Here is a 24,336-nt window from a genome sequence, read left to right as displayed (position 1 = left end):
GGCACTCTTCTTGTGTGTTCCCAAAGCATCCTAAGCCATATGCTGTCATAACACTTGTCAAAAAGTGATATAATTTTGTACTATTTTCAGTGCTGCTCCCTTCCCCCCATTAACCTATAAATTCTAAAACAACAAGGAGTGCTCAGGACCAAGGACAGCGCTAGACAGCGCTAGATGCCCAACAAGCATTTATTGAGATTCCTTGTTCTTATCTATCTGAGCATTCTGGTTAACCCCAGAAGACTGGGCCCACACAAGTGCTTGAATTCCATGCTAGATTGTCTGTAGCAGTGACAGATGGTGTGATAAGCCATTAAGAAGATAATTTAAAGAATTTCCCAGGATAGTTCTAAAGAAAAAGGATCCTGCTGCTCTTGTTATTAAAATGTCAAGTAAACACAGTGTCAAGTTAAACAATTTTAAGAGTCTTAAAGATAAGATTTGCTCTTGCCTTCTCTCCACTTAAAGAACGCTTTCAGTGGAGTATAGTAATTATTCCTTTGATTGTGTCAATCCTATTAAGGATATCTACTGTTGAGCTTAACACCAAATCCTTTAATCTCAACACTGGAGAAAAAATAAAAACTCTAATCTATCAGAAGAGAACTTAAGCAATGAATTGAGATGCTCTCATTAAAATAAATTTAATTGCATACTACAACAAAGAATTTTGGGGATTTAAAACTATGTCTTCACACAGTTTAAGATGAAAGTTTACTTACATGAATGTCCTTATTTTATTCTCATTCAAAGGGATTTACTTGTTACTAAAGTCAAGGTTTAAGTCAATCTTTCAAAAATTGATTAGTTCTAAACACTGCATGATATGTTAATGTCTCCTACTTCATCCTCTGATGAATCTGTTGGCAGACTCCTTTCTGGACCAGACATTAGTAAGGCTTCCTTCAGCACTCTTCTGAATGAGGCCTGGGCCTTCATCTGCTGAGCCCAGTTATAGCAAAGTAGCCTGCTATGTCAGTTTATCAAGAATCCCCTACTATTGATAAGATGATATACTTCTGCATCCTATACTTTTGATGGGTTAGCTTTAGCAAGAATACTGTTCATCCAACATAGCAAGAATTTCTCTACTCTTTTTTATGTTTTTAAATATTTTATTTTTTTAAACTTTTATTTAATAAATATAAATTTCCAAAGTACAACTTTGAATTATAGCAGCTTTTCCCTCCATCACTTCCCTCCCACCCACAACAATCCCATCTCCCACTCCCTCTCCCATCCCATTCTTCATCAAGATTCACTTTCAATTATCTTTATATACAGAAAATCAACTTAGTATATACTAAGTAAGGATTTCAACATACTGCACCCACAATGATACACAAAGTATAAAGTACTGTTTGGGTAGTAGTTTTACTGTTAATTTGCATAGTACAACACATTAAGGATAGAGGTTCTACATGGGGGGTAGGTACACAGTGACTCCCATCATTGATTTAACAATTGAAACTCTTATTTATGACATCAGTAATCACCCCAGGCTCTTGTCATGAGCTGCCAAGGCTATGGAAGTCTCTTGAGTTTGCCAACTCCTATCTTGTTTAGACTTGTTTAGACAAGTGGAAGTTCTCTCCTCCCTTCAGAGAAAGGTACCTCCTTTTTTGATGGCCTATACTTTCCTCTGTGATCTCACTCACAGAGATCTTTCATTTAGGGTTTTTTTTTTCCCCACAGTGTCTTGGCTTTCCATGCCTGAGAAACTCTCATGGGCTTTTTAGCCAGATCTGAATGCTTAAGGGCTGATTCTGAGGCCAGAGTGCTGTTTAAGGCTTTTGCCACTCTATGAGTCTGCTGTGTATCCTGCTTCCCATGTAGGATCATTCTCTCCTTTTTAATTCTATCAATTATTATTTGCAGACACTGGTCTTTTTTATTTAATCCCTTTGACACTTAATCCTATCTTTTTGATCAATTATGAACTTAAACCGATCACTTTAACAAGTAAGATGGCATTGGTACATGCCACCTTGATGAGATTGAATTGGAATCTCCTGGCATATTTCTAGCTCTACCATTAGGGGTAAGTGACCATGTGCTGAACTGTACATCTCTTCCCTCTACTCTTGATGGCTCCTCTTAGTAATTTTTATCCACTGATTCCTTCATTCTGCCTATATGCTATAAATCTCTAAGTGTCCTGTTGTAATGGGAGTTGAGCTCAATTCTATACTGACATATCTTACTTATACTACAGTAGTTTGCAAAAAATCTGTTGTGCCATTTTTAACAATTATCCAGTGCAATTTTTTTCTTTAGTCTTTCATCCTCTAGTTATGAAGTTTCTCCATCTCTCCATTAAATTTGTCACCAACTTATTAGTAGTTGGAAAACAGATAGTGTCTTTACTAATTCTATAGAATTTTAGTAAATGAATCAGAGGAAACAGCCAACCCAACCTTAAAAATATTTAACAACTGTCATTATGTATCCTATTTCAGTATTTAAAGATGACTGAATAAATTCCAGACTTTTCAATCTCCTAAATGAGTAAAATAAAAGTAACAAAGCAACAAAGTAGCATGCCTCTTATTTTCCCAAATAAGGACATTAAAAAAAGAAAAACCTTAACTACCTCAGCTTTCACCATTGTTTGTAAAGAAAGGGCATTGCAATAATGTAATAAAACTGTGTGACATATTATCTAAGAATGAATGATTTTTTTAAATAGTTGATACATTTTTAACATCACTTTTGTCCTCCAATGAGTGAAATTGTGTTACAATTCTGAGTTTAGGTACACTTTTGTGAAGTACTGAGGGATGACATAAAAAGAATATGAATGGGTCATTCATGATTAGTCATGAAACAAGTGGCTTGTTAGCAGCAAGAATGGCTCCAGATGAGCAAAAATCTAATTCTTTCTTAACTATCAAAAAAAGACAAAAAAAAAAACCCCAAAGACATGAACATAAAATTTAGGATATGATATGTAAATACCACTGGTTGGTAAACTCTTTATTTCCAGCACTAGTTGTGTTTAAGTCTATTCTACTGAAAACTTCTTGAATATTGTTAAATGAAGACATTTTTATTCAGGCAATTCTACATCTATCAAGTACATCCAGTGAAATATGAAGCCTTAACTTAAACAGATACTCCGTGAGATAACTGGATTACAATAAAAATCAAATAATAGACTTCCGAATGTAAGAAAAGGACTATACTTCCTAGCAAAAGGTTATTGGTGATTATGCACACAATATAAAAATGACATTTATGGAGCAACCTTCTGTGTGTCTGATAATGTGCTTTGCAAATTCATATTATCTTTTTGGATAATTTTATTTATCTGGCTAAATTTAAGACATATCAAATTTATATTCCAAATAAAAATGTATAACTTAATTTATGAAAATAGTGTTATTTTTTACTGCTAGTTTACATTATTATAAGTATATATTTATAAGCACAATACTTCAGAATTCAATGATATAATACTAAGCACTAAGTCTTTCTTCCCTCTCTCAGGACCTCAAGGTCATCGGCACCAGAAAATATGGAATGTTGATCAGATGAGTAAAAGACCAGGTAATATTTTCCATTTTAGTTGAATGCTTTAATTGGATATTCCCATTTTAATTCAGTATTTGTATCTGATATTTTGGGCTTTTAAAAATGAATAGCAGTATGTTCCTCTTCAGTCAGTTGTCTTTAAAAATAAATAATTATTTCTCATTCATTTACAGAAAATTTCAGAGGTCCTTGAAGCATTTGTGTGAATCGATCATTATTGCTGTGGATTTATACAAAATGCCTGCCTCCAGGGTTCCTGCCAAATGTGTGTATTGAAGACATTATAATTTCCTGAATTTTCTTCTCATCTTGACCTAGACTTCCTTGATATAGAATAGTTCAGAGGTTCATTTAAAAAAAAATTCTTCATAGAGCATTAAAAACTGTAAAAATAAAATTCGTCTAAATTTAATAACATCTGTACTCTCAAAATCTGCTACTATCTTGGTTTCTTTGGTAAGAATTTCAATCAGTAATATTCTATACTGTTCTACTTCATGTCAAAGCAAACTCTGAACATTTTAAAAACTTCCCTGTCTTTTCGCCTGTTCATTCAGGGCCAGAGAAGCTTCTTCCTCTCGAACAACAGCACCCAGTCGCACTCTCTGCAGTGACAGGGGTGTTCTTGGTCAGCCTTGTCCAGAACCCCAGCTGGTGGCCGCATGCAGCTGCTGAACACTGCAGATGTGGCTAGTGTGATGGGGCAGCTGAATCACTGATCATTAAGGCAATGACTTGAAGTGAAATAATCCCATGCAGCTGGTGGTGCTGGTGATGATCAGTGCAGCCCTTGAGCTCTCTTGACCTTACAGGTTCTTTTGTATTTATAATCTTTTTTATTTTTTGACAGGCAGAGTGGACAGTGAGAGAGAGAGAGACAGAGAGAAAGGTCTTCCTTTGCCGTTGGTTCACCCTCCAATGGCCGCTGCGGCCGGCGTGCTTCAGCCGGCGCACCGCGCTGATCCGATGGCAGGAGCCAAGTACTTCTCCTGGTCTCCCATGGGGTGCGGGGCCCAAGGACTTGGGCCATCCTCCACTGCACTCCCTGGCCACAGCAGAGAGCTGGCCTGGAAGAGGGGCAACCAGGACAGAATCCAGCACCCCGACCGGGACTAGAACCCAGTGTGCCGGCGCCGCAGGTGGAGGATTAGCCTAGTGAGCCATGGCGCCGGCTTGTATTTATAATCTTATGCGAAGAAGCTATCCAGAATAAAGCCTCCTTTCATTCTAGCACTTTAGCACCTGATGTGGGCCAAGCTCCGTGCTGCTGATTCAGGAAAGACAGCTCCACACCCCTACACACTACACTGGGAGGATTCCTTGTCTGTAGCACCCAGGGCATTTGGAAAAGTAGCTGGATAGCATAGTGGGCAGAGCAGCCGACATTAACAACCTGCTTTCCCTGGAATGAGATCTGTGAGGGAGGAAATAAAGAGATGCAGACAAGCCAAGTGCACCTGTCTCAAGTTCCTCCTTTCCGTAGTTAGAGTTCCAAGAAGTTCAGCGGAAGGTGGGCTGAAAATCTAGGTGTAGGCTGCACCTATATTACACACTAGCTGGAAAGCATTTACAAATGGAGAAAGGCCTATATTTTGTCCTTGAAGTGGAAACCAAGTATAACTTCCTAGGTTCTCACCAAATAACATTCCTTTAGTTTTGGCTTCTGAGCTAAGTGCATAGAAGGGTTAGGATTAGTACATTTGTGAGCCCATTACTGAAGCTTTGTGGTTCACGCTAGGTCTATACTACTTGCTAGGAAGGCTTCATCAGAAAACAGATATCAGGGGCCAGCGTTGTGGTGTAAAGTTGCCACCTGCAGTGGGCTCTGGTTCAAGTCCCAGTTGCTCCACTTCTGAGCCAGCACTCTGCTATGGCCTGGGAAAGCAGAAGATGGCCCAAGTCCCTGAGCCCCTGCACCCACATGAGAGACCCGGAAGAAGCTCCAGGCTCCTGGCTTCAGATCAGCCCAACTCTGGCCATTGAGGCCATTTGGGACATATATTATCTTTCACTAAAGAGATGATGCCAAGTGATGCTCTAATTGATTTAATCACTGTTGCTCAGATTTATTGGCCTTCCATCCTAAAAACTGTTTCAACATCTCTGGCTTTGCTAAGACCCCAAGAAGTTGTTTTGAATCTATAACTCATCACTGAGAAAAGGAGCTTATAAGATAATACTGTGGTTTAGCATTTTCTTCCTTCCTTTTGTTAATGGGAGTTATGAAGAAGTTTTTTTCCATAGTCTGTGACCTATAAATGGTGTGTATAAAACATTATTTTAATGTAAGACTGTGAGCATATATCATGGTTGCTAAGTTAAAATGCATGAATATATATTTATACATGAATACTACCAGATGCTGATTACAGATACTTATCCCCAAAGTTTTGTGTTTCTGAAAATATTTTAGGTGTACATTTATTTGGATAATTAAAAATATTCTGTCTTTGCATTCTGCTGCATCTAGACTTTAGTTCAGACTCATTCAGATTATCTGTGATAGTAACTGTCTTAACTCGCTATAGTTTCTGTTCTTCACAAACCCCCAGGGCAGGTGCCTCACTCTGTTATTCAATCTTCTCCATGCAAGTTCTAATAAAATTTGCCATCATTTAATATATATCAGCTACTCAATACCCTATAGTTTTGCATAGTGATCAAGTTAACATATACTCCAGGGTTAGACTGCAGCTAAAATAACAGAGCCAAGATTTGACCTGCTACTCTTAATACTCTACCATGTTATATTCTACTTTACCATTTCTTCAAATTCTTTCCCTCTATGACAATGCCTTCAAGTGCAATGTATCCAGTTCTCAGAGATGTGGCATTCAAAAATCTAGGTTCTAGTTTTTCATCCAACACTTACAAGAGAGATGAAACTGGAGATGTTACTCAAACCTTTGTAAACCTTAATCTTTCTTCTGTAAAACACATGGCACCTAGCAGAAGGTTTGTCACAGGCCTGTTGTGGTGGGGACATGGCATTATCTCCTGCACAGTAGTAGCGTAGCACTCAATATTAAACTGAGAAAAGTTACCATGGTAGAATCTTTAATTTATTTACTCTCAAGAGTAATAAATACATTTCAGCCTATTTTGATATTAAGTTAAATAATGCATGGATTTGAATATATGCATAAATATTTATTATAGTGACTTTTCTCAGACCTGGACTTCTAAAATATGTACAAAAAGATGTCTATACTTATGCTCAATCTTGACTGTTTTCATGAACTTAAGAATAAATAATAATAAGGACTTTTCAAATCAGAGAATTTATGCAATGAGTCTAAGATTATACAAAAATGTGGCCTATTTAGGAACACAGTTTTGTATCTGTCAATATGGGAACTATCAAGATATTTAAAACAATGTTCCAAACTTTACAGATTAATGGGGCATTGGTGAAAACCTGCATTGAAAGTGTTTTTCTGGCACCGGCGCTGTGGTGCATCAGGTTAATGCCCAGGCCTGAACCATAGGCATCCCATATGGATGCCAGTTTGAGACCCGGCTGCTCCACTTCCGATCCAGCTCTCTGCTGTGCCCTGGGAAGGCAGTAGAAGACGGCCCGAGTCCTTGGGCCCCTGCACCCATGTGGGAGACCTGGAAGAAGCTCCCGGCTCCTGGCTTCAGATCGGCGCAACTCCAGCCGTTGCAGCCATATGGGGAGTGAACCATAGGATGGAAGACCTCTCTCTCTCTGCCTCTCCTGTGTAACTCTGATTTCAAGTAAATAAATAAATAAATATTTAAAAAAAGAAAGTATTTTTCTAGGAAAGTAGTTGCATTACTGAAATGGTATGTTGCTAGGCAAACATTTAATAAGACTCAAGAGAGCCTGGCATTTGGCTTTTATTTCATGTCCCACAAACAGAACATCATGGCACTCAAGTAAGGACATGCTACTCAGGGAAGGAATGTGTGGGAATCGGACTTGGACTGCGCCAGTGGATCCGTTACATCGAATGGAAGCTATGTGAAAATGGTATAATGAAGCGAAGCGGAGTAAGACAGAAAAGATAAGATGTGGGTGGGCATGTGAAGAATGCGGGCAAAAGCCATTCCGGTGTGTCTGCTGATTGCTATGTAGGCAGGAGATGCTGAAAGATCTTTGTTCATAAATAAATGAAGGGATGAATTTTGTTGGTCTCTCCATTCCGGAAAACTGTTAAGTCATTTTGCTAAACCAGATACTTCACTTTTGGTAGCATAAATTCACAACTTTTCTGAAAAACTATCTGGACATACTTTTCACAATTCTCATCCATGCATACCTGTTACCCATCAATGCCTTTGTTAGGAATCTGTTCTATAGAATAGACAAAAAATAAAGACCATGATATTCAATTTATTATTATTAATAGGAAAAAAACTGGATAGTTGATAATACATTCACCAATAGGTTCATTGATAGAGGTGGTAAGCAGGCATTAAGAGTCCTCCTCCTTGGGCCAGTGCCATGGCTCACTTGGTTAATTCTCCACCTGTGGAGCCGGCATCCCATATGGGAGCTGGGTTCTAGTCCCAGTTGCTCCTCTTCTAGTCCAGCTCTGTGCTGTGGCCTGGGAGGGCAGTGGAGGATGGCCAAAGTGCTTGGGCCCCTGCACTCACATGGGAGACCAAGAAGAGCACCTGGCTCCTGGCTTCAGATCGGCATAGCTCCAGCCATAGCGACCATTTGAGGGGTGAACCAATGGAAGGAAGACCTTTCTCTCTCTCCCTCTCACTGTCTAAAACTCTACCTGTCAAAAAAAAAAAAATCCTCCTCCTCCCAAAATGTCATGGGAAAATGCTCCCACATTAAATGAACACAGTTGTAGACAAAATGTTAGAATTACTATTGACATGGGTGATGTCCATTTAGATACAATTGATGGGTCATTTCTGTGCATAAACTTGCAGTCACTATATTTCAGTTCAAGCAAAATTTGTCATTGCCAAGGAGTGCAAAGGACTCCCTGCCAGCTGTGATCTCTCCTAGGCATCCTGTCTCCCTTTCTTCACTGGGGCCACAAAGGCCTGCCTGCTTTTCGTAAAATTCAGACTTAAATTCTTCCCCAGGCCCTGCCTCTGCCAGGAATGCTCTGAGCCCAGAAATCTGCACAGCTCATGCCATCACTTCCTTCAGGTCATTCTCAAACCCCACCTTCTAGATGAGGCCTCTCCTAACCACCCCATGTCCAACTGCCAGCCAGGCTTCTCCACATCTGGCTTTCCAATATCCCCTGCTCTGCTCCATAGCATCGATAAGATATTCCAACATTCTATAGAACGTGTTTATTTCTTATATTCCTTATTTATTATGTTTTTTTCTCACCACTTTTAGGTTACAGACTCCATAAATACACTTGGCCTTTGGTTTTTCATGTTTTCCCCTGGTGCAGGAAGAGCTCAGTAAGTATTTACTGAATCAATGAGTTGATCAAACATCAAGTATTTGCATAGATTTGCATGCATAATAACACAAAAACATTAACAGCAGTTATCTTTAGGTTTATTTGTGAAACTTGCTAGTTTCAATAGATTTAACATACGTTATTTTGTAACCAGAGCAAGTTCTTTGTTTTAAATGGATGGTCTGAAGATCTCTGAAAATCTTGTGTTTATGAACAAATTTGGGGATGTAAGTTTCTAACAGTCCTAAGGAATTTCCTTGATTATGAAATAAGTTTATCCTTTCAAATTGAATGAAAATTTGCAATCTTACATCTAAGTCACTGCTGTCTTGGTGACTCCCCTTGGGTCTCACTAAAGGTAAAGGTAATTTACCTCAGCAGTGAAAGTGGACTGAGTGTTGGTAGAGAAGAAAAACCAACAAAACCCAGCAATTACTGCCTTAAAGCACTTGGCAGAAGTTTCGATGCAGCCGGAGGACAATATTTTATCACAGATCATTATCTGTTCATCTGTATATTGCTACACTCATCTCTCTGGGGGACCAGACTGTCAAACGATTTCATAGTTGTCTGTAATAAATGAAATTAAACCTGGACAATCCTATGGAATGCTTCACTGATTCTGGATAATGAGGCTTGCCTTAGATCAAAAGCTAAAGTTCTTGGAGGCTTCAGGAGGGAGTTTCTGGAACAGTTTAAGACACCAATATCATCACAACATAAATTCATATCCCCTTAAAAATAGTTGCCCCAGATCTGATGATGTAAGAACATCTCCGCTAGTGGTTTCATGTTTCTTTAAATATCTTAATGGATTCCGAATTTAATTGAGCTCTTTATTGGCTATATTAGAGTGTTTTATTTTTTTTAATCCAAAACCTATATGGAGATTTTCAAGAACTAAAACAATGCTTGGTTTATTGCAACAGGATTGAAGGACATTCTTTAATAAAGAGGGGGATAACATTGCCCAGGAGATGAGTGTTCTCAAACACTTTGGCAAACAAATTAGGATTTAATGAATGGTTCTGGATGTACCTGGAGTTTCTATTAACACAACTAGTGATTATTTCAACGTAGCTCAAGTAAGTTAATTCTTTCATGATGAACTCACTTTCATTTTATGACTTTAAAAAGTACAGCTTGCTAAATGTCACAAAATTATAAAAAATAGAATAAATTTGACAGAGCAGTTTATATCAGAGATAGCAATGACAGTATGAAACGGACTCACTCATTCAGGGCCATTAGCATGCACAGTATTAAAGTTTTTTAAATTAGCTGCCAACCTGAAAACCAGAAGAATGCATCTAAAAAACACAAAGTTCCCATCTTCTCTAGAAAAATTGGTAAACAGCCTACACTGGGCAGTAATTGGTAAACTAGGGACCCTATACACCATGCTCTGTAAACTTGCTGTATTCATTTTCATTAAAAGTATTGCTATGGAAAAGATCTGATACGTGACCACTGGATAGCAAATATCCCACAAATGTTGTTCAACTTAGATTTTCTTCCCCCCAGAATTTTTTCTTTGGCTTTTGCATTAGAAAAATATTTTTATTTTTTTGGCATGGAGACTTATTGAGAGCAGTTTTGGATTCACAGCAAATTTAAAAGGCAGACTTCAGAGTTCTCATCTACCCCTTTCCCCTTTCATACACAACCTCTCTCATTATCAACGCCTCCACCAGAACAGTGCATTTTTACAATTGCTGAACCTTCACAGTTATATCCCAATAGCCCAAAGTCCACAATTTATATAGGGGTTCCTTCTTGGAATTACACAGGAAAAATGTAATGTGTATCCATAATTACAGGATATTTTCCCTGCCTTAAAATCTGTACTGCACTGCTCTCAGATTTTTAGAATTGCATACTTGTGCCATGAGTTAGCTTTGCACTTAGATTTATTAACGTTTTATAGTGAATTTGCATTGCTTTTTGAAATAAAGCACTTTGAAATGTAATTTTATAAGGTTGGAGCAGGCTTTTTTGCTGTCATAGCAGAGGGCTTCAGAACCTAGCCAGCAAGCCACTTAATACAACTAGCAGCAAATTGGATTTTTTGTTCCTGTAGGAGGTAACAGCTATAAAAATCACAATTCAGTAAAAAAGATCCTTTCCTATCAATGTTAATATCTATCAACCTCCATTTAAAGGTACATTGTGTTTCCTATTGAAAGAAGAAGGGTTTTATAGTTTAGCTGGAGTTGAGTTAAATTGCCTATTTTGTTTCTAAATTTGTTGTTTAGTTCTCGAGGTACAAAGAATATTTGGTTAACTAGTGAATCCTACAAAATTCTTAGCACAATGCCTGCCAATTAGTCAGTAATGAATAAATGTGAAAATGTCAGTCATGCATCACTTTAAAGAATCCTGTAATCTATCTTTAAGTAAATCAGATAACAATAAAGATGGTTTTCCAATTCTAACCTCATGTCTTTGTCTCTGACAGAATTCAGCCTAGGTACAGATAGCAGTGAATCTATCAGGCAAGCAAAATAACCCATATCAACCATGAATAGATCTTCGATATTTTTAAAACAAATACAAAAGACACATAAATTATAACTACAATATTAGAAATCTGTAGAAATAAATGAAACAACATTTAACAACATCCACACATTAAATAATTAAACCACAGGGAAGAGTAGTTGTTAATATAAATGGGACAAAATTCAAAAATTTCTTATGCCATCTATTGCAGTGAAAATATTACTGTGTGCTGGAAGTCAGAGAACTTGAACTTGGATCTCAACTCTGCCACTTTCACTCATTTAACCTTGGGAAAGCTTCTTTCCCTCCCTGAGCCTCAGTTCTCCCCTGGTTAACAGGGACTGTCACTACTACTTTACAGGCCCTTTGATCCTGAAGGGTGGGCTCTCAGGTAGTGGAATAAACACACTATGTGGAGTGCCTGTTGCCCCTCCCCATGTTGACAGGATCTTCCCACTTGTACAGCCCTCCCAGCCTCATAGCAAGAAGCTGTTGGCCTGTCGTGTTGAGAAGGACTCTGAGACTGAGTGGCATCAGGTTCATCAAGAGGTTCAATCTGGGCTCTAAACCTGGAAGATACTGCCCCTGAGCTGTGCTGTTTTTTTGGATGTCAATCTGTCTTCAGGAGATTGAACTGGCTTTTGTTACCTGCTCTTTTAAGAACTGTTTTTCTTCCCTGTGCTCCCATTTTTTGGGGACCTTGGGACGCAGATAAGTGCAGTGCAGAAAAGAGGTGAGGATTAGCACGGAGAAACATCTCACTGGCTGTTGCAGATTGAGTGGCTACTCCTGCTGAGGGAAGAAGGCTGATTGGGTCATTGAGGTATATTCCAAACACAATGCCAGGCAGGACTTCATGAAAGTGGAAGATGAAAACCATCTTCCTCCTTCTGTGATCTGAGGGATGAGGAAAGCTCATCAGGAAAGCCTGATAATTTCTACCACCTGCCACATTTTGGTGCTGAAATCTCTCCTAATGTTAGTCCAGCTGGAAGAGGGGAGTATGACCCTGGAAGGCTGGAACGCCAGACAGGGAAACTTTAACTGTAAAGGAGAGGTAAGGTACACAGCATGGTTTGCAGTTTGGCAGAAATGCTGGTAAGCAGGAAGCTTGTGTGGTTAGAGTCAAAATCTGAGAGATGGGATCCCGGGGCACTCATGCGATATTGCACTGAAAGAGGAGGCGCTGGGCATGATTTGATTTTATAACCCCCTTGGTCCCACATCCCACAACCAACCTGGATTCCTGGGAGTGTCTCCTGGTGGGCAGGGCAGCAGAGAAGCAGGTAGGAGAGTTTGATTCAACTACCCACATGGCTGATGGAGAAGACCACACCCACAATAAAGGAGTTACAAACACCAGCAGATTTGGAGAGGAAGAAAAAGAGGGGAGGGGTGGGGGGAAAAAAAAAGAAACAGAAATTTTAGTATAATTTAAGAGGAAAGACACAGATTTACAGCAGGCTGTTTTTAAAAAGAACAAAAGTGGCTAAATGGTGAAGTTGTAACAATTTTGTAAAAATAAAAAAAGTCAGAAAAGGGTTCAGAGATTACAGGCATATTTCAGATTGCATGCATTTTTAATTATGCTGGATTTTTGCCTGTGGTGGACTTTCACAGCTTTGATGCATTAAAAGGTAATTTACATCTTGTAGTAAGTGCAAGAACTCCTAACCTGGTTTACAGATGACTGTGCTTCTGAAGCCTAATATTTTGATAGAATAATATGGAAACAGATTTCAATGAATATTTGTTCTAGCTTCTTTGAATGTCTTCTACACAATGTTTACCTGTAAGGCCTGCTCTAATCTATTTTTCAGTGAAAAATCAGTACTATATTAATTCAAATCTCAAAAGTTATAAAGTCAGTATGAAAAAATAATATCTATATATGTATAGATACAAGCAAATGCGAACAAGAAGCAATAAGTTAAAATAAATTTGCACTTTACTGACTACTAGTCGCTGGTGAATGGGAATTCGGTCAAATTTTACTGTGTGAATAAAGGTGCCAGGGAAGAACACTGGTGGTCAAATAGCAGATGTCAAAGCAGGAAGTACCTGGTTCAGGGGCGGGAGGAGAGAAGCCATGTTTACTATCACCTTTAGCTTTTTTAGAAAAATGTCTTGCAAGCTGTACATTTTTCTGTCAGGAGAGCTTCGCTTTCATTTCACAAGTTTCAACCTGCGGCCTTTTATTATCCCTCCATTCAGATGAGTTTCTAATTTTCATTATGATTTTATTGATCCACATGCATTTGAAAGTACATTATGAATTTCTGTTTATATGGAAAATTTTAATTTAACTTTTCATTATCGATTTCTATTTGTATTGCATTGTGCTCAGCCAGCATGTTGTACATGGCAGTAATCAATGGTACTTGTTTGAAATTTCTTTTCAATCTACTGTGGATGGCCAATTTCTGTAAATGTTCTATACAGTGTGCAGATTTGGTTATAGCATTCTGTATATTTATACTGAGTTGGTTATGATGTTTAAATCAGCAGAGTCCATACTGGTAATTTTGGATGATTTCTTTTTGTAATTCTGTCCATTTTTACTATTTTAATTTTGAGACTAGTTTGTTAGGTGAATGTAAATTTAAAGTGGTATGTCTTGTTGTTTTGCTGGTAATCATTGTGTAGTAACATTCTTTACTTCTGACAACGCTCTTTTAACTTTCATTTTGTCTGATAATGGTGAACTGCATCAGTGTTCTTTGCATAGATATTGCACAGCATAAATTTTTACATCCTTTTCAGTGTCCTATGTTTTAAACATATCTTACTTATTTAATTTTTAAATATCCAGACGGTAATGTTTGCGTTTTTTTGGGAGCATTTAGCTTATTTACCAGAATTTAATCGCTAGGATATTTGGTCTGTTTTACTTATGCTTCCAACGTGCCCCAACCCCACTTTAGTTTCTTGTCCCAGTTGCATCATATGAGTTGTCATTTTTGGAAATAGTTATGGTACATGTTAAATTCCTAACCACTAGTGCCTTTCTCAAGTTACCATGATGTATTATCAAGGTATTTAATCGTATTTTATCGTCTAAGTTACTCTCAGTAACTGTGACTTCATTGACAGCTTCTTTATTTTGTTCTTAATTCAATCCAGTTTCTTTCAGAAGACAAAAATCCCGACCCAGAGGTGGGCCAGTACCTCTGTTTGAAGTTTAATAATAAGTACCTTTTTCATTCATTCATTGATTGCCATTCAGAAATAAAAATTGGTGAAGTAAGAATTCTTTGGTTTCTAGAAATAGATAAGAATAAAGTAAGTGGAATGTAGATTCTTACATAGCTATAACCTACAGGAAACTATTATTACTGGAAAGCTCAAGTATTATGCACCATATGAATCATAGCAATATAAGAAAATTGCTTACTAAAAAGGCCAAAAATAAGCAAATATAATTTTGTGTTTCAGGTTTTATAACTTCATAGATTCACAAATAGTCGATGTTTAAAAAAGATTTTTTTTTTCCCTTGGAAATGATATTGCATCCCTTCCAGGAAAAGCAAAGCATGGAATTTCACTGAGGCGGAGCTGCTGAATGTGTTTCATTTTTATTGGGACAGTGAAGCCATTGGCACAGCAGGTTTATGCTGTTGTCTCATTAGATGTCACCGAGAAAAGTGAACCAAGAGCAGAAAGTGAACAAACCCAGCTAGAGTGATTATGTAGAGACTTCTGGGCTGCTTAGCACATCAAAGCAGTTAGTCTCTAAATTCTAAAATGTTCAAACAAACTTCTGAAGAAATCCCATAACTGTACTGCTTATTTCAAATTACCATTGTACACAGGCAACAGAGCTTCTATATGGTACAAAGAAGGCAAAGCAGAGCCTCAAGACATAGGGACCACTGCTAATCATAGCTCAGGCAGAAGACTGGCAGGTTTCCTGTTTATTAGCCAATTTCTGGGTAGAGTGGTACTGAAAATATGCTATGTAGGAGAGCACTTTTAGAAATGTGAGAGGTTATTCAAGCTAAGATGGCCCAACTCAGAGAATAAGATTGTCTCGATCTAGAAACTATAATTCATATTTTCAGTAGCTAACTTCTAAGTACAACATGCAGAAGAATATAATCCTTCTAAACAATTATATGGCTATATACAAATCTGTACACACATGATTCTTTCCAAAATTTTATTTCCTTATTTAAGAGGGAGGAGGGTGGGAGAGAGAGAGAGAAAGAACTCCCACCTAACAGTTAACTCCCCAAATGTCCACAATGGCCAAGTGGACGTTGTGCTCAAAGCTAGGAGCTGGGATATCAATATAGGTTTTTTCTGGTGTCAAGGACCCAGTTACTTGATCCATCACTATTGTCATACAGGATCTACATCAGCGGGAAACTGGAGTCATGAGCTGGAGGCAGGTATTGAATTCAGGCACTCCAATGTGGAACACAGGTATCTTAACCTCTAGGCTAAATGCCCACCCCAACATAGTTATTCCTTATTCTTTCAGCAGATAGTTACTGAGCATTAAGCATTGAGCAAGGTGCTCAAGTTATTGCAATCAATAGACAAAACCCCAAGCTTTAATAAAGTTTTCATTGTATTAGAGTTAGACAAAAAGAGCAATATATATTAATGTAAAATATGTAAGAGATTAAGGAAAATGAAATATAATCATTCTTGTAAAGTATTTTCAATAGGTTGCCTAGTTTTCTTTGCACACAAATATGAAGACTCAAGTCAGGAAACAATAAGATACACATTCAGGGTAGTTAAATAATTTTGCTTAACTCATGCAATAGGAAATAAAATATGATCTTAAGCTCACATTTTCCAATTCTAGGCCTTGGGATTTTTCCATTGCAATGCACTGTATTTTTTTCTTTTATTTTTTAAAGATTTATTTATTAGTTGAAAGTCAGAGTTAAACAGAGAGAGGAGAGGCAGAGAGAGAGAGAGTGAGAGAAAGGTCTTCCATCTGATGGTTCACTCCCCAATTGGCTGCAACGGCTGCAGCTGCGCCGATCCGAAGCCAGGAGTCAGGAGCCTCCTCCAGGTCTCCCACGTGGGAACAGGGGCTCAAGGACTTGGGCCATCTTCTACTGCTTTCCCAGGCCATAGCAGAAGGCTGGATCAGAAGTGGAGCAGTGGGGTCTCGAACCAGCGCCCATATGGGATGCTGGCGCTTCAGGCCAAGGTGTTAACCCACTGCACCACAGCACCTGCCCCATGCAATGCACTGTTTATATAGCACCAAAATAAATTAAATGTTGTCAAAGAGCTGTGTATAGACTATCATGGAACTAAATATCCAAATAATCTGAAAGATTCAATATATCTGAATATGTCAAAGATTTCCACTCACAGAATCCAACCGATGAGAATATAATGAAGCAGCTGGATAATTAGCAATGAAACACTTGCTATTTTCTTTTCTTCATTTGTTTTTTCAAGTAAAAATTGGTTTTAGAGGAATTCTGACTCTATTTGCCTCATTGCAAGTGCTTCTGTTTTCTTGGACTGTTAGTATGGGAAAACAGAACAATTTGGGGGAACAGCAGTGGGAGAAAGCTAGCGAGCAGAACACACGTGTCTGATTGTTTTACAAATGCCAGGAAAACCTTCATTGGGGAATCTTGGAAATAAACACCAATTCTGGAATGTTTTCACAAACCAGTGAAATAGCCACAGAAAGTCACTAGCTGTTTTGTTAGGGTTGAATAATTATGATTGCTAAAAGGAAAAGAATGCCACCAAGAAAATAAGCACCACATTTCAAATAGCGTTTTGTTTTATTTGTTTAACCAAGCCATAGTTATTTGTCTGCTGCAGAATGTGTAAGACAACAGGTATTATGTAGCATACACACATCACATTGGGCTGTGGTTAGGGATTTGAGTTGTCATAGGAAATAGGAAAGTCTTAGAGGTTGGCAAGATACATAAGGAGCAGAAATCTAGCCCTTCTTAAATCCAGTGGTGTGAGCAGGTGGCAAAATTTCGGAAGGGACATTTTTTTGTACCAGAAGAAGCTGAATCATTAAGCACTAGGGCTCCCAGATTGAGACGAAGATCTTTCTGTCGCACATTGAAAGGGAACAGAAAGCAGTTGCCTATCTGTGAACAACCAGGTGTCAGCAGCCACAATGTTGAACTGGGAAACACAGACACTCCCAATTCCTTCCGGTAGATTTTAGTTTGTGGCATGATCCTAGAAATAACGGAGATTAAGCTAGTTGAGTTCTATAGGGGGCCCAGAGAGACATAGAGAAAGAAAAAGAATTTCAGAAAACAAAGAAATGATACTCTGTGTTCTCTGCTAAAATGTTAGGGATACTAGTGTTTTGGTTTAATTCCTTCAGATATTGTGCCCACCATAGAAGACAGAGTCTAAAATACTTAAAAGACCCACTTTCTTCTCCCTCCTCATTTATATACATTCTCAAAAACTTAAACCCCCCTCCTATTTTATTCTTCTCTCCCTCTTTTTCTCCCTAACATCAGTGAGAAAATACTGTACAGACAATAGAATCTATACTTACATAGCAGGTCAGCATGGGTGTTTGCAGATGTGGGCAGCATTGCCACCTTCCATATCTGCATGGCATATGGCCAACCTGTTGAGTGTTTCTGGGTGTGTTTGTATATCTTGAGACTCAAGAAATAGTTTTAAAATGCCCTCTTAATGATAAATGCCATTTACGAATAAATCTTTGGTGATCCTGTGATCTTAACTCCCTAGCCCCCTCTCTGTTTCTTCCCCCAAGAATTATGATATCAAAATCTAATTAATTGGCAACAATAACTGTTCCTGTTTATGGAACATTTATAAAATGCCAAGCACTGGGTTATGTCCTGTATATGCATACACTCAGTGATTCTAGCTACTTCAGCATGAATAACTTCACTATCACTGTTTTTAGTAAGAAAGTCCAGTGGTCTCTGAGGCTTAACATATTCTGACTTTCAACTCTGAGGTCTTTGTCATCCACCACCTCCTCATTTCCTGTATCCTGGGCACACACACAGGGTTTACTGAAACACTGTACTGCTCTACTGCTCAGGACTTCCCCAGCTGCTACTTAGGCTTCCAGAACCACTCTTCATCCAGAGGTCCTCTTTACCTGTCCCAATCAAATCTTTTATTAACATTATCATATGTTCTTATAAACTGTGTTCTTTCCCTTTGCAGCACTCATGCCAGTTGGCTATATAATCCACCAACACCATTGTTTGCCAAATGTCTGTCTCTCTCAGTGCTACCAAGAGTCCATCACATTGCAGCTTGGGTCTTTTTGTGTTCTTCAGTGAAACTCCAGCTGCTATTATCCAGCCTGTGGTAAAGACTATTGGATAAGTAAATCAGTGAATTATTTTTGGTAAGGCTTATTCCCACCTTATATTGGATTTTAATTCTCTATAAAGAATTTTGTTTCTGTGGTAACTGTTGTTGTCCCCACTGTGGGGCTCAGTGACTTAGTGATGGTGAGGAACTACACGCAGATCTGTCTCACTGTGGTCCTCGTCACTATAAACACTGTGAGAAGACTGTCGCACAACTCTCCTCCAATGGATCTACCAGGTGTCTTTCAGACTTTGAACCACATTGTGGTTTCATCAAAAGGGAAGAGGGGGTGGGCATTTATTGGCAGTCTGATGTCTTCCCAGAATACCTCTAGATGATTCCTATTAATGCAATTCAAATTACTGCCTATGTATTAAAAATAGAAAAATAAAGTATTAAAAATAGATTGATGAAGTGTTTTGGAGATAGAAACCACTCTGTGCATTTCTCTACAGTGGAGAATTTCTCAGAGGTTTGAGCTTTTGAAATATTCAAATGCACCTGCACTGCTCAGTCAGATAATTCAATCATCTACAGAAAATGTTTGTGAAAATGGAAAAGACTTTCAGCAGTGCTATTCCCTGGAGAAAATCTGGGAAATTAAATGTCACTGCAAATCCCCCCCAAAGAATCAGTTGTCCTTTTATTCAGAAGCCTGTTCCTGCAGTTAAAAGACTGAATAAGAAAATAAATGTTTCATTAACTAAATGGACTGACCACTTTACAGTTAGCCTCCAGTAAACATCCCTTTTCACTAACTTTGAGTGTTATTTTTGCCCACTGAATCAATAACTTTTGTGGCTGTTGCCTGTTGATGATTTAAGAAGTCATGACTTTTAGTTAAATAAAATTCTCATAAATTGAAATGCGAATTCGCAAAAAGATGAAGGAATTCAGAAAGGAAAAGCAAGAGCTGTTGGAGGCCTTTCCAATCACATGTCAAACCACTAGCAACTGAGTCTGGCAGAATGAGACCAGTTAATGTCAGAAGAGAATAAAATCAATGAGGACCATAGCATGACATATTTCACGAAAGACAGATTTTGAGAATCAAACAATTAAAGGAAATGTTGACAAAAGTGATAACATTGTTGAATATATTTACTGATCAGATACTACTTCTGGTCTTGTGACACAAAATGCTATGTTAGCATATAACTTTGAGGAGAAAATCATGCTCTTCCAAACCTAAGATCCTTTTTAGTAAAGTAAATTCACAGACATATTAATTCTGTTTACTAATATGACAGACCTCATTATAGCGGACTTACTTTATATGCTTGTTTCCTGGTGACGAAGACCACAATCAAGACAGAATGTTTCATTCTTTTCAGTAAGCCTGTAAGAATTCCCTCTATTTTTCTCCCTTTGCTCAACTATCCATATTAGTCTCATGTGGTGTTCCAATTTAAAAATTGGATTAGATCTTCACCTTTTTGGTTTGCTGTTTCTAAATGTTCTAAGTCAGCCTTTGTAATATATCTCAGGCCCAAAACTAACACTGAAGAGAATGTTATCATTCATTAATATTTTGTCCACATTCCTTCTTCTTCATGAAGAATGACTATGATCTACAAGGGTAGACTTTTATTGAAATTATGGTAACAGCTTCTCTGGTTAATATGGTCTCTGGATATTTAATTTTCCTTGGATACTTATTTTAGAGTGATTTATGTGATAGACTTGCAGCTCATTTTCTTAAAGGAATGATTCCTACACAGACACTAAACTAGTTCCACCTTCGCAAGAGGGACAACTACTGACAGTTTAATAGAATTTCATGTCAAGTTACTGATCTGTTGAAAAAAAAAATACCCAAGTAAGGTGAATAGAACTTTTTATTTGTGATTTTGAATCACTGTTAACTCATTTAGAAAAAATTAAAATTAAAAATCTTCAGGTTATATTGAGTGCATGAGTCAGTGGTGAGCACACTATATTGGTTAATATTTCACTTAGAGAAACATAATGTCAGTTGATTATTTACTTTTATCCGAGTTTTATTTTTGCTTTAAATTACTCTCAAAATTCTTTATTTCTTTGACTAAATTAAGTGGAAGAACTGGCTACTCATCCTGAAAATCAATGGATAAGTATATTATAGGCACAGTCAATCAAAAGACATTTATGGTACTATTTTTACATTCTTAATTCAAAATTAAGATTTATAACACAAAAGAGAAATCAAATGTGTTGTATAACTTGTGATAATAATAAATTATAAAGAGAGGATATTATATGTTTATAGAATATCGTTGGAAGCAGCATTAAATATATAAAGATTCTTACATTTTATTTAATGTTTGTAATATGAGAGAAAAGTAGACTAAAATGTAAAAGGAAAAAATTTAAAAAATCTATTTTTAGGCATTAGTACCCTTGATTCAAAGTCACATCCAATGGATTTATATAGATATTTACATACATATATATATACACGCAGTTATACATATACATAGATGCATGTATATGCACATACAAATAGATGCACACACAAAATTAATACAGAATATATTGTGTACAATGTATATAATATATTCAATGTATAATGGATATTGTATATATACACACCTAATGATACATCCAATGAATATATACCTGTGTGTGTGTTTGCATCATGTTTAATGAGTAACTGAAAAATATATAACACAAATTTTCACCTTCTTTATTATATATTTAAATAGTTGATTTTACTTTAATAACTAATAGCTTTAAAGAAATTACATCTATTGATTAAAGAAAGTCTATTAAACATGAATAGACCACTATTTTACATGAGTTACAATTTGCCACCTGTATTTTTCATTCCTATAATATACAGGAAAATCATTACTTTCCATTTCTTATCAAGAAAATGAGTGACTGAGATAGGCATGTAATGAGGGTATCCCATCTTGTTCCACTAAGAGTTTGTGATATGTAAAGGAAAATATAGAAATAATAAGGTGATTAAAAACAGATATTGAAGTTCAGGACTAAAGAAAATAGAAATGATAACAAAAGGTCAATACACAATTGAAAACCTTACAGACATTGAGGTCATAAACTTCTACACTATTGTTATAATTGAGCTTTGAGTTAGTTTCTGGGAATTCTGGCAGCTGAAGTGACATGAACAGTTACATATACATCATTTGTACTTTATGATATTGCTGATAAATATGTTCTACTATACCAAAATTTCCTGAAGCTTTCAATTATGAATTTTTAAATTTCATTTATTTGTTCTTTGTTTATTTGAAAAAACAGAGAGAGACACAGAGACAAAGTGATACAGAGAGACCCTCTATACTCTGGTTTAGTCCACAAATGCCCACAAAAGCAAGGGCTGAGCCAGGCTGAAGCCAGGAGCATAAAACTTAATCTAGTTTTCTCATGTGCAAGGCAGGGATCTAACCTCCTGAGCCATTATCTGTTGCTTCCAGGGATGAGTGTTAGTGGTAGAATTTGGAACTAGAAGAGCTGAGGTTTGAACACAGGCACTCCTGTATGGATGAAGACCACTCCAACTATGTTTTGGAGATGATGATTATAATCACGTTAAATTATCTTAAAATAATCCCAATACAGTAGTAAGTGTAATCAAGAGCTCTGCGTATAATTCTTCAGTATCTCCAGATATTTCTATGATTTCAGTAACTCATGTAATTTTTTTTTGACTTAGGTTTGTTTATCTGTAAAGGAAGGGAGTTGGGCAAGATGATCTTTACCAATTCCTTGTAGTTCTAATATCCCATATCCAGTGGATCTCTTACACAGAGAGAATAGCACTTGGTAATTCAAAAAGCATGTTTTATATGTTGCTATTAAGAACCTAGGGGTCATCTGAACGTGGCCATCTTATTTGCTGTTAAGAACCAAATGTGAGAAGGAATGAATTCGTTTGACAATCACTTAGGAAATAGAAAAAAACAAACAAACTTGTGTTAACATGTGCTAGGTATCTACTATTTCTTCTTTCATTGTTCTACCTGTAGCTCCACCCGCATGTATTGTGAGTATACACTTTGGCACTGATAATGTAAGGAAGGAGAGGACTTGTCTTTCTAACTTTATCCAGTGTCTTGAAGGTGTTAGTATGGAGTGATCAATGAATATTGCCTGATGATTTACTCTGCAAGCTTCCTATTACAAATTTGAAAACACTACAAAAATTAGTGTTCAGTCAACCACTAGGCAGTAGAGATGGATTCAACATGGAATTTGGAGTTTAATACTGTTTATCTTGAAAATTGTATGGAGTCAAAACAACATTTAAAAACCCATAAAGAGTATTATAGATTATGGTACATTGGATTTTGTGAAAAATTTGTGAAGATACATGTGTATGTTCTACATAAGAATATACAAAATACAATACAAATACAAGTGTAAGTTTGCCACAGTTTTAATGAGAGAAAAGGACAAAGAAATGAAAGAATAAAGAAAGAGAAATTGATATTTGTAAGTGTTATTGCAAGTTATAGCTCTGACAAGGCAAAAATAGCAAAAACAAAAACATTTGCAAATAACCCAATGTTAGAATGGGCAATCTAAACAGACATGACTCAAAAGAAGACATACAATAGTCAAAGGGTACGTGAAAAAAATGTATCAGTTTTCATCAGTGAAATGAAAATCAAAACCACCAAGAGATGTACTACACAATGTTTGTGGGAATGTAAACTAATATGATCACTGGAAATTCTTTTAAAAAAATAGAAATAGGGCAAGCATTAAGGCATAGTGGGTTATGCTGCTGCTCAGGACACCCACATCCCATAAATGAGTAGTACTGGTTCAAGTATGGATACTCTGTTTCCAATTCAGCTCACTGCTTATGTGCCTGGGAAGTAGAGGATGATGGCTCAAGTGCGTGAGTCCCTGTCACCCCCAACACAGATCAGGGTGAAGTTCTTGGCTACTGGATTCAGCCTGGCCCAGCTCTGACTGTTGTGGTCATTTGCAGAGTGAATCAACAGATGTATGAACTTTTTCTCTCTTTCTCCCTCTCTCTGTCACTCTGCCCTCATAAATAAAAAATAAATAAATAAATCTATTTTAACACCCTAAATATGAAACTACTGTAATTCAGAGATCCTATTCCTGGATATGTGTCCAAGGAAAATGAAATTAGTCTGTCAAAGAGATATCTGGATCAACCATATTTATTGCAGCATTATTCAAAATTGCTATGAAATGGAAATCACCTAAATGTCCGTTCCACTGATAAATTAATAAAGAATATGTGGTACGTATGAACAATGAAATAAAACTCTGCCATGAAAAGGATGGAATTTTGTCACTCACAATAATATGGACAGAAATGCAGGTCACTATTAAGTGAAATAAGCTCAGCATAGAAAAGAAAATACACATGATCTCACTCATATGTGGAGTCAAAAAGAAGATGATCTCATATAAGTTCAACATATAATTGTGATTACCAGAGGCCGGGGAAAGAAGTGGAGACAGAGGAATGGGAATAAGTTGTAATTGGTAATAAATTACATCTACATAGGAGTAAGAGGTTCCGTAGTTCTGTTGCACAATACAGTGACTGTAGACAATGTGCTGCATTGTTTTTCTTAAGAAGAAA

General features: G+C 37.1%; 1 protein-coding gene across 3 annotated transcripts in view; it reads right to left on the bottom strand.

Moving 5' to 3' along the window:
- SPHKAP (SPHK1 interactor, AKAP domain containing) overlaps positions 1-24,336 on the bottom strand; it is a 186,980-nt gene that overhangs the window by 150,953 nt on the left and 11,691 nt on the right. For 2 of the 3 annotated variants that reach the window (XM_008259274.4, XM_008259276.4), the window contains exon 2: positions 12,680-12,758. The exons of the other annotated variant lie outside the window; for it this stretch is intronic. In XM_008259274.4, the coding sequence (XP_008257496.2) occupies positions 12,680-12,758 (79 nt within the window). The remainder of the gene's footprint in view (positions 1-12,679; positions 12,759-24,336) is intronic. 3 annotated transcript variants of the gene reach the window in all.

This window comes from Oryctolagus cuniculus, chromosome 3 (assembly GCF_964237555.1).
Source record: "Oryctolagus cuniculus chromosome 3, mOryCun1.1, whole genome shotgun sequence".
In the NCBI taxonomy this organism is placed as follows: Eukaryota; Metazoa; Chordata; class Mammalia; order Lagomorpha; family Leporidae; genus Oryctolagus; species Oryctolagus cuniculus.
The sequence above is the reverse complement of the archived record's forward strand: the minus strand, read 5'-3'. Positions and strand labels throughout refer to the sequence as shown.